The sequence below is a fragment of the Carassius auratus genome, unplaced genomic scaffold (assembly GCF_003368295.1).
Source record: "Carassius auratus strain Wakin unplaced genomic scaffold, ASM336829v1 scaf_tig00037012, whole genome shotgun sequence".
Classification (NCBI taxonomy): domain Eukaryota; kingdom Metazoa; phylum Chordata; class Actinopteri; order Cypriniformes; family Cyprinidae; genus Carassius; species Carassius auratus.
This window is the reverse complement of record NW_020526351.1, coordinates 33176-44411: the sequence shown is the minus strand read 5'-3', so window position 1 is coordinate 44411 and position 11236 is coordinate 33176. Positions and strand designations below refer to the sequence as shown.

Genomic DNA, 11236 nt, shown 5'->3' with positions numbered 1-11236 from the left:
TGCCCAAAAACACTGATGAAGAGCGGAGCAACTTTCTGTTTGGAGCAGGGCGCGCGATCTGCACTCATTCATCACCAGGCCCGCCCACAGCTTTTACAGCGCGGGGCGGGCTTCCATTTACTGCGCTCTGATTGGTTCCACTGCTGTGAGACGTGATTCTGATTGGTTAGACGTCAGTGCTGTGCTGTAGAAGCCCTGGATCGACTTATCAGTGAGTTTAAGGCTTTCATTGGAGTTTAATTTCATTTAAAATCTCTACATCCATTGGGTTTTAATCAGACGTGCAATATATAAAAAGTATTTTATTAACATCCAGATCTCATACATCAAAAATACCTCATATGACAAGTCCGTGCATTATTGATTGCTCTACACTGAATCAAACCATAACAGAGATTACTTTCAGTTTAATGAGTGCAATAGATACATTTTGTCAAAAGAAAAAAAGAAAGAGCACCATAGACTGAAAGATGAGTGATGGGTTTCTTAACAGTGTCTTTGAGTCTAGAGTCTCATCACAGCACCAGAAGTGATCAATATTAAACACAATAAACATAAATGTCTTTCCTATGGGTCAAACTGCTGTGGACGCTTCAATCATGATTTGGTAGGCTGGTTCATCAGGTTCAGGTTGTTAGACACACATCACATTTCCAGAGTTCAGTGGGGTTTGCACAGAGTTGTTTGACCCTTTCGCTGCACTGAAGCCTTTGGGTTTGGGAATCCTGGTGGGTCCAGGACGCCGGAATGATTCCAGAGGCATCTGTCAGGAGCCAAAGAGAAAGATATCAGTCAGATAAACACTGGACAATATGCCATTGTGTGCCAGATTATATAGATGATCCCTCCTGTTACTCTTCTGTGTTTGTGCTCAAATTGATCCACATGGTTTCCATTCAACTTGCCAAAAATCAACACTGAAGACTTACGTAAAAATACAAAATCTTTACTTTACAAACGTCTAGCTGCACAGACATAAAGCAGAATTGTTATTTTGTACTTCCTGTTTATGTGTTATCTCTTATGGGGGTAAAATGGGATTCTTTCTATTTTTTTTCAGTGCCATGACATGTCTAGTAATTGAGATCCAAAAAACTAATATCCAAAAGCAACCTTTGTTTGGCAGTTTTGACTGTGAAACACAAAAAACAAAATTTTCCTTGGATGATTCAGAAGACGACTCTCAAATTTCAGCAACCTTTGAGTCATGTGTTTTATATTTTAGTGTTTTGTTAGCTACAATAAAGGATTTCTGAATCTTTAGTCTTGAAGACAAATGAGTCTCTTAGACCCCAAAACTACGGTGGCCGAGAGAGCTCAACACGCTGCAACTTAAGAAAACACATGCAAATTGAAAAAACATCAGCAAATGAAGAAAACATCTTCATCAGTTTGACAACCCAAGTGTTTCAAATCATCACAACACATGCTGCAAATAGCACTGACCACAATGGAAATGCTTTGAGGAAACCTCAAAAAGTGTCGGACCGGGCTTGGGTTTGCTTATCGTGCAGTAGCTACTGGTCAGTGGAGTTGTTGGTGAACTGAAAGGTGAGGGGATTTTTTCATGGTGTTTTTTAAATTGATTCCTTTATCTTTTGGATTAAGCTGAATAATTACATGATTAAATGTAAAACATTACTTAAGATGGCTAACTTTAATATTCTCAACTAAATATAATTTGAAGGTTAATGAAAATAAATTTGCAATGCTTCATTAATTGTTTCTTAATGTGCATGTGTTGTGAAGTATTTGCAGCGCGTTTCGTTGTATGCATGTGTTGTGATGATTTGAAACACTTGTGTTGTCAAACTGATGAAGATGTTTTTCTTTACTTGCTGATGTTTTTTATATTTGCATGTGTTTTCTTAAGTTGCAGCGTGTTGAGCTCTCTCGGCCACCGTACAAAACCATCTCTGTGACCAAATTTGTACAGCCTCTCTAAAATACATCTATGTGTCAAAACTTAGCAATGTACATTCATGACCTTAAATAAAATATATACACCAAATTTCAAAGAAGAAATAAACAGTTTAACTGGTATTTCAATATATAATTTTACCTGTAACAAAAAAGTCATAAGAAAATGTGTACGGCCTTTCGAAAACACATTTTTGTGTCAACACTTTACATGAACGTTCATGAACCTAAATCATACGTTTTCACCAAATTGTAAACTAAATAAAAATTTAACGTTATTTCAAGCAAATCAAATGCGAGTCAAACGTGTGTGGTGCTGAGATGACCAGAAGGTGGCGCTCTCAAACTCAGAACAGCACTAGTTGATGGACACACAAGGCTTCATGCTCTTTCACCAACATGCACTTGAAAATTTCTGGTCTAAGAAGACATCAGAAATGTTTTGCTTTTCTTTTCACATCATCTTTTCACCTATAAAGAAAATCCAGTTGGCTATAGCTGAGAAACATCTGACATGAGCCTGTGGAAGGAGAATGATGAATGTGTTTGAGAAAACATGTGGATGTGAGATGTTTGTGAGCTACAGAGTGTTTCTGCAGTCATCTGTGAGTGTCTCCTGGGGTTTGTGTGACGAATCTAATTTCCCTCACAATCAGCACAAACACTCAGCCAGAGAGTGATGTCAGTGCAGAAGAAAGCATGTCACCTGCACTTCTGCAAATGCATTTCTCTACAGTAAACAAAAAATGTGTTCTGAGAATGTTTGGCTAACGTTCACATTTAGTGAACATTCAAAAAATGTAGTTTTTAAGTGTGTAAAAACAAAAAAAATTATTGGTTATGTTGCAACATTAAGTTAAACATTAAACGATTAATCGTGATTAACACAGTACACATACATATGTTTTTGTGCTAACGTTTTAAGAACTTTATTAAAATACCAGACAACTTTGAATAAACGTTTCAATTAATGTTTCTGGAAGAATGTTTGTTCATAACTTTAAGGCTTCCTTGCACACTGAATCCGATATATTTGTATGCGTTTTTTCATATTTGTCATCCTAAAAATTCGTCACACACAGAAACCAAAAAGCGATTCAAAGTTCACTTCAGGATGTCAGTGGCTCGGTTTGATGCTTTGATGTTTTTCTAGAGCCACATAAACTGAATGTAAATGAATTGTTTTATGACGGAGGAAAGTTTCAGACTGACACAACGTGAGGTTTTATTTATTTTTTAACATTCAGAAATTTTCAGACTTGGCACCTTGCCAGAAATTTCCAAGAAGGTCCCCTGTTTGCTGGGTTGGTTCTAGTGTGTCAGAATCAGTGCAGTGACTTCTGCTGTGTATTTGGAGATGTTTGCAGGGAACTTTTCTAAACGAGCTCCTTCAAAACCAAACCAACTGCCTGCAGGTTTACGTCACACATGAAAAATGTTCAATGTGGGTCACGCTGTGCTCTGGGCTCGGGTAACACAGCAGAAACCCATGCGGCTCGAGTCAGAGGGCACGTAATGACATAATGACCGCTAATTAAAAGTGTGGTACGAGCAGGAGCTTCCAGAGACGAGCGGCTGCAGCTGCTGTCACCATAGAAACTAAACAAGGCTTTGTTTGGGCTTCAGAGGGAACTGCCTCTAAACAATAGAGTTCTGCTGAAGGAACTCGCAGGAATAGTTTTATTGTTTAACGCTTGCCTGTTACGATGTCTGAGTTTCGTAAACATTAACGAAAGCCTAAGCTGGTTTATTGGTCTTAGCAAGCTTAGGTTTGGTGGTTTCTGAAGGCTTTTGCACTCTTGTCAGATGAAAACTCACCTAAGACCAGTGCATCCCCCTGCGCTGGTTTAACTTTTAATTGTACATGCTAGTTAGGTCAGTGTATAAATATATTATCAGACATCATCGAATCACATGAAAAGCACCTCTCAATGATTCCTTCAGTCCCATCTTGGTAACAAGGTTCACGTCATCTCTAGTGCACATACTGCATCGATTCAAGCTAAACGAGTGCGTGTGTGTGTGAATGTGATTCACTAACAGAGCTGATGAGACATCGTCTCGCTTCAGAATCACAGCTGTTCCCAAGCCCTCCATGAACAGCAGTTTGTTTAGCCAGAAAACCAGAGGATACACACTCCAGACAGCACAAATTCCAGCCTGAATCAATTTAACGCTTGGTATAGTCCATGTACACGAGTGCTCACTGTGTGTGTGTGTGTGTGTGTGTGTGTGAGCCGATTCATTAAAGGGAATGTATCTATACCATGCTGTAATGTTACTGTGTTTCTTTGATAATATGCTACTGCCAAAAAAACGTGTCATCTCTTATGACCAGTGCATGCAAACTCATCATGTTAATGCTTTAACTTTCTATGCACTGCAGAGCTTTAATGTTGTTGTTTTTTGGAGTCAAATCTCATGCAGCGGCGAGCGGCCATGCATTTCCATGATATCATAAGAGAAGACTGTAGATTCTCTCAGTGAGAGCGGATGACGGTGGTGTTTTGGACTGGGCCAGTAACTATGACATCAAACAATGAACTGAACTCATGCAGACACGTTCTCAACCTATTCTTACCTGATGTTAGGTTTTCCCTCACAACTCTGCTCATTTTATGAACGGACTTGGTTGATTTAGTGGTTAAATGTTTTATGTTCAGTTTTTGTTTTGTTTAATCATGCAATCATAAACATCTCCCTGCTCCGGTGTGCATGTGTATCTCTATCATATATAACTATCTAAAAAAATATATAAATTCTGCCATTTTTTACATTCTCATTTTAATTATTAACAATAAAAAAAACACAAACCCAACATAAAATGTGAGTGGAAAATAGAAAATAAACCAAAAATACAATTGTACATCAATCAGTGAACTTTAATGGTACAGGATTATTTGCTATCTTGCAAAAACAGTAAGTGCACTTAACCTCAAAGTGAAGTGAAAAAGCACAAATGCTCGTGTTCTCGTTATGTGTCGTTTTCTCTGCTTTCATTTAACATTTCATGCACATAAACATCTCAGTATTAATAAAACATAATCAAACCAACAGCAGACACTACAGTTGCATTGGTTAGCCGCTACTGCGGTCAGATCTGAGGGTCTGGAGAGGATCATGGTGCCAGGGGTCGAAGACTGAGGAGATCAGGGGAGGGTCACTAATCAAACACTAGTAAGTCTGGGTCAGTCACAGATATTACTTACTGTAATTTGTGAGGGTCGTGAGATTGGACTGGATGTGGGCTTTATCACGATGCTGCTTGTGATTTTGTTGTTGCCTTTGGCTGGAGTGCCACTGGTTAGCACAGGGATCCTTTGCTCCGGCCCGAGGGAGTAATACGGGATGGATTTGGCTGTGGTGTTTACAGCTTGAATGTAGGGGCTCCCTAAGTGAATATGGATTTTATTGTCGTCAGTGGTAATGACATTCGGACCTGAGCTGTTGGACCTTTGCAGTTGCCAGCTGTTCTGCCTTTCCGGGCTCACACGGAAAACCGTATGACCTCCCACAAGCTCTATCGGCTCCAACCGGTCAGGGCTTCCGGTGGTAACGGACACAATCTGAATGGGCGACATGGCTCGGTCCGGGGTCACCGATCCGCAGGACTCCGAAGCTAGAGTTTGTGAATAGGCTGCCATGGTGAGCGGCGACATGGATCGATCAGGCGTGCCTGGGGTGCATGGACTCTCCGGAGGAGGAGGAGAACCCTTGGGCTTGTTGGAAGGTGAGATTGGTGAGTTCTGGAGGATCGTAATGCGCTGTTTTGGAGGGGCGCCGCTTGTCGGGATGACCGCTGTGCTTGTATAGGACTGGGCGTTCTCTGTGGTGGGACTCGTGATCTCAAGAGTTGCCATGTTGTGCCCGTGGTCAGGGGTCACTTTGATATGGAGGGGTTGTCCAGGACTGTGTGCAAGGAACAGGTCTCCCTGTTGAACATGATTACCATTCTGTCTCGGTTGTGTCATGCCATTTATTGGATGCTGGATTTCTCTAGTCTTAAGAAAAGGGCCTCTGACTCTTCTCATGTTGTTGTTAAGATTGTTGACATTGTTCATGTGTGAAGGAGTGCATTTTGTGAGGTTGATCTCATTGTAATTAACCTCATCCTCCGGATCACTCTCCACGTATAGCTTTCCGTTGACCAAGGCACGTTCCAATGGTACAAGGTTCTTGTAATTTGGGGATAGGCTCTCTGTTGGGTCCGTCTGCACCTCCTTTGTGGAGACTTGGAGATCTGAGAAACGTCTTCCGTTCATGCCCGGCCTTAGACTCTTACTGAAGCGGCGGTATCTCTCGAGTTCTCGTGTAAGGGTCTCCATCTCTCTGGCCAGCTCTTTGTTCCTGACCTCTTGCTGGGTGAGTTTTCTCTGTAGGGTCGTGTGGTCTGTGTTCAAGCGGCAGATGGATTCCTCTGTGCCCATGTACTCATGGATCTTCTCTTTGAGGGCTTCGACCTCTCTAGTGAGATGGCTGGATTTGGCCTCTTCCTCTTTCAGACGTTTATACAGTATATGCTCTTGGTTGGATTCCTCTTTCTCAGCCAACTGGAACTTGGACAGTTCCTTCCTGGAGATCTCCAGCTCCTCCATCAAGGCTTTTGCTCGTTCCTGTTCATTGGAATATCTCTTTTCCAGGGATTCAAACTCATCTTCAGTTTTCAATAGATCACCCTCAACCACCTTCACCTCCTTTAACTTCCTCCTGAGGCGTTCCACTTCCTGGGTCAAATCTTTCACTTTGTTGTCTTCTTGTTGGTATTGATAAGGAACGGGGCTCTTTGTGTGCTCCTCTTTGGCCTTGTTCCTCAATAATTCTCTTTCCACTGCTTCCAGTGACTGAAGCCGCTTTTTCATCATGCTGACCTTGGACTGAAGGTCACTGTTTTTCTCCTCTTCTGCTTTCAGCTTAGTTTTGAGCTCGTCCCTCTCTCTAGTGGCAAAACACATCTTCTCCTCCAGTTCGGCCTTTGACCGCAGAGCTCTCTTGCTCTCTTCGATCAGTTTTTCAGTGACTGTGTTGACTTTGTCTTGTTCTGCCTGCAGTTTGCCAGTGCTGTTTTGCACTTTGTCCTCCATCAGCTTTAACTTTTCAGCCATGGCTTTTCTCTCATCCACCAGCATGACAGTCAGTGTTTTCAGTTTTGTCAGATCCTCTTTCAGCGACAGCTCCATCTTCTCCAAATGAACCTCGGTAGCTTCAAGCTCTTTGATTCTGACTCTCAGCACATCTAGTTCATTGGACATGTGTTTGGTCATGGTCCGCTCTTTCTCTAGGTTGCTTTTCAGTGAATTGCACTCCTGCTTACTCTTCCCAAAGGCGTCTTCTAGCTTTTCAAGGTCCATGATTCTGTGATTCAACTTGTCCACCTCTGCTTTCAAGCTACAGCTCTGGTTTGACTCCTTCTCCAGCTTTCTGTTGAGGTCCCTGCACATGTCCTCCATCTTGATCAACTCTTCATCCTTTCCCTCCATTTCAAGCACTCGTTTCCTCAACTCCTCCACCTCTGATACTAGGCTGGAGTTGCCGCACTCCCCTCGGCTCATTTTATCCCGCAGCTCCTGCAGTTCTTCCTCCGCTCTGTGCAGGGTCTTGTTGGTTTCTTCCAGCTCATCTAACTGTCGGCTGAGGGCGGAGAGCTTCTGCCGCAGCTGTCTGTTCTGGGCATCTTCACTGGTCAGTTTGGCAGTCATGGCTTCCAGTTCTTGGTGGAAATGGCAGGCCTGGTTGCGCAACTCCTCCTCCAAGCGAAGGACTTTGTTCTCCTCTTCTTGCAGCCGGGTTTGGGTGGAGCTCAGCTCCTCTTGGGCTTGAGTGGCAGTATTCTGGAGTTCCTGGACCTTCGTTGTTTGTTGGGTCAGCTGCTCTGCTAGCCGCTGCTGTTCGTCAACCACTAGCAGGGCAAAAGACTTTAGCTTGGTCAGCTCGTCCTTCAAATTTGTGACTTTCTTATTGTTCTCTTCCTCCTTTCTCTCCTGGTATGTCTTTTCCTGATCAATGAGCAGTTTCAGTCTGGAAAGAGATAAGAACATTTGGAAATACTGTTAATTTGAGACCTGGGAATTCTCAAAACATGACAATTTTTTTGCATAGACTTTAGAAACATTTAGGCTTAAAGTGAAAGTTAACTAGACTGCTATTCAACTGGGGACCCTCATGTCCATGTTTGTGCATGCCATATGAGGAAATATGGAGGAAATTAAAACCCGTTGACTAAAAGTGGGGCAGTGTGTGTTCCAGAGGTACAAATTGAGGCAGAAAGTGGGGTCATGGTGGCTGGCATGAGTTTCCCTGCTCCCAAATGCTGCCAGCGGTGGACGGTGTTTGGACTACAGGACATTAATATAAGGCACATTAGAGTGGAAATGGAAAAAGTCTCTTAATAAGGGGGTTCCTCTGTCTCTCCCCCCACACCCATGAACACCACCACCTTCCTTCAGTGGTTTTATATTTTAAGGAATTCCCCCTCCTCCAAAGACCATTACTGTCTATGTAAACAAAACCTCTTTCAGAGGCTCCTAACCAGCAGTGGACAAGGATGATGTCAGCGCTACGAGGCGTATGAAACCACCTCATACAGAAGTGTGTCTGCATGCTTCCATGTGTGTGTCACTCATACGTGGCTTCAGCCATTGAAAGGTAATGGAAAATTATTATTCAGAAGATGAAAATAAAATAAGAGAGACCAAATTTTAATGAAAATTGTATTCTAAAAATACAGTATTATAATTACAGTGCAGTGACGTACTAAACATGAACCAAAGCACCAGTGTTTGATGAGATTACAGCACTGGTTTACACAACATTGATAAAGCATTTAGCCGGCAGTCCTAAAGCAATATCTGTGGTGTTCCTCTTGCACTGGGACTTCATTAAGCATTTGTGGTTCTCCATTAACAGAAGAAAATGGCCCAAAAAAAGGCAAAAGTTGAAGTGTGTAAAACTGAAACTCTGTTGTACTAATTGCTCACAAATTTTTTAGTGATCCAAAAATCATACTCCCAAACCCTTGTTTTTTTATTTTATTTTTAGCAATTTGAACAACCTCATAAACTCCAATCTTATGCTACATTTCTTTGTGATTCAACACCATGATAGGTTTATGCAATCACTGCATCACATTTTACATATTAACCACCCTAAACAGTGTGCGAGATCACAGCCAGTGTGCTCTAAAATAAAGCACACTGAAAACATTATTCTAAACATGCCTGGATACTATACTATTTCCAGTGCATTTCAAAGTATGCATGTGTACTGAAAGTATATACCTTTACTGTAGTAGAAATATGTGAAATGAGACACAAGCTATGATTCCCAGCAGCCTCCCAGGTGGAAATGACACGTTTTCTGTCATCACGTAAACACATTTGCTCTGGGACTCTCATTTATTCAATCCTCTAACACAGATTCTGGATTAAACAGTGTAGAGACAACTATGTGATCGATATGAAGACATGGCGCTGATTGGAAAGCAAAAGGGATCCTGAGCACATCAGAATGCAGCAGCGTGAGCGTATGACGGCCTAAAAGTAGCTCAGGAAATCAGGAAGCATCCATTAAAGAGAAAAGCTCCTTCCCTTCCCAGTTTTAACCTTGGACCGCCCGATCGACTTGGACTCACTCCCAAGAGCCCAGATTTTTTTACAGAGAAAAGTGAGGAAAAACCTATGCCATGGAAAAAAAGTCTTGGAAAAGCCTGCGAGAAGGATTTAAACGTCAGTAATAAGGGTGTGTGAAATCTCAAGATGATCTGAGAGAACATGCAAAACACTCGACTAGATTTAGGTTTTGAACATTATGAATGTTTTGTGTGTCGTGGCATTTGTGCATTTCTGTGATATACGTGAAAATGCATAAAAACGAATGCCACGGAGCTCTCACCAAACAGAATTTTTGCCTTTAAATGCCAATCATTAAACAGCTTTTTAGTAATCGTCTTTAAAGCATTATAGGACAAAAGACTCGTGTCCAGCAGAGTGCAGCAGATCAGACACGGATCTGCTCGTACAGTGTTTAATACTCAGAAACAGCAAACTAAACATGCATTAAAGGACTAAGCAGTTTACAAAAACACTTAAAAAGTGTACACAGTGAAGTTCAGAAATGACTTTTCTAGAAACAGCAGATACTTGCACTGGACAGTAACTGTGCTGGAGATAATAACTGTATGTAAGCCGAGTTAATAACAGGACTGACGCGAATGACAGAACGTAACTGGAACATATTCATCTAACAATTATAACCTTGTCCTTTTCCAAAGCCTGCTCATTTTATTCATTTACTATTGACTAGCATGAAATTAAGAACAAACATCTCCATCATCTGCAGGATGGAGGAACATGCAGTGATTCTGCCAACATGTGAACACCTTTATAACTTTATAAAGACATGAAACAATGGACTGAACGGTCATCATCATCCCAACACTCACTCAGAGCTGCTCATGTCGACTTTAAACAACATCAGATTTGAAGATTTTAAATCCACTAGCTCATTTAAAGTTAAATTATCTTAAACTATCAATTTGAAATCAAAGACCATCTACACGCAGTTTGTGCATGCGTGTGCATGCGTGTGTGTGTGTGTGTGTGTTGTACCTGGTCAGTGCTGCTGAGCCGCTGCTGCTGGTGTTCAGTGTGTCAGTGATCTGAACATTCCATGCTCTGAAACTCAACAATGAGACGGACTGAAGACGCCTATGAGAGCATGACATCATCAGCACGCCCTTATATGGAGCCTCTCACAGCAATGAGCTCATGCATGTGTGTGTGTGTGTGTGTGTGTGTTACAGGGCAGAGTGTGTGATTAATGTGTTAAATATCTGTAGTCTGTATGTCAGTTCTCTGGAAGGCAGCGCATGTGTGTGTGAGATGAGAAACTTTCTTTGGATTACATTTCCTTCTGGTTTTCCTCACTTGAAGTCATTAATTCACCCAAAGGGAGAAAAATGTACTAACATTTATAAAACACAGAGAAACATCCGTGTGTGTGTGTGTGTGTGTGTGTGTGTCTGTGTGTGTGTGTGCGTGCGTGACAGACAGAGATCAAATGTAGCCAAAATGTTCAGTTAATGAGTTGTTACATAAGTTTTGTTTCATAATTCTTGCTAGCACTTTATAGTAAGGTTTCCTTAGTTAACGCAATCAATTAAAAATACTCATGCAGTTAACGTTAATTTTAACACTTACTAATGCATTTTTGAGATCCAATGTATCTGTTGAGTTTAGTCAATGCACTGTGAACTAAAAGGAACATGGACAGTTTATAATTTAACCAAAAATATAAACATCATCAGAGTTTTATAAATAAT

General features: G+C 41.5%; 1 protein-coding gene across 1 annotated transcript in view; it reads right to left on the bottom strand.

Annotated features, from left to right (window-relative positions):
• Window positions 1-4784: 4784 nt before the first annotated feature.
• The window catches only part of LOC113082881 (filamin A-interacting protein 1-like), a 29574-nt gene continuing 23122 nt past the window's right edge, over window positions 4785-11236 (bottom strand). The window contains exon 7 of the mRNA XM_026254289.1: window positions 4785-7935. Coding sequence (XP_026110074.1) covers window positions 5109-7935 — 2827 coding nt within the window. The 3' untranslated portion in view covers window positions 4785-5108. The remainder of the gene's footprint in view (window positions 7936-11236) is intronic.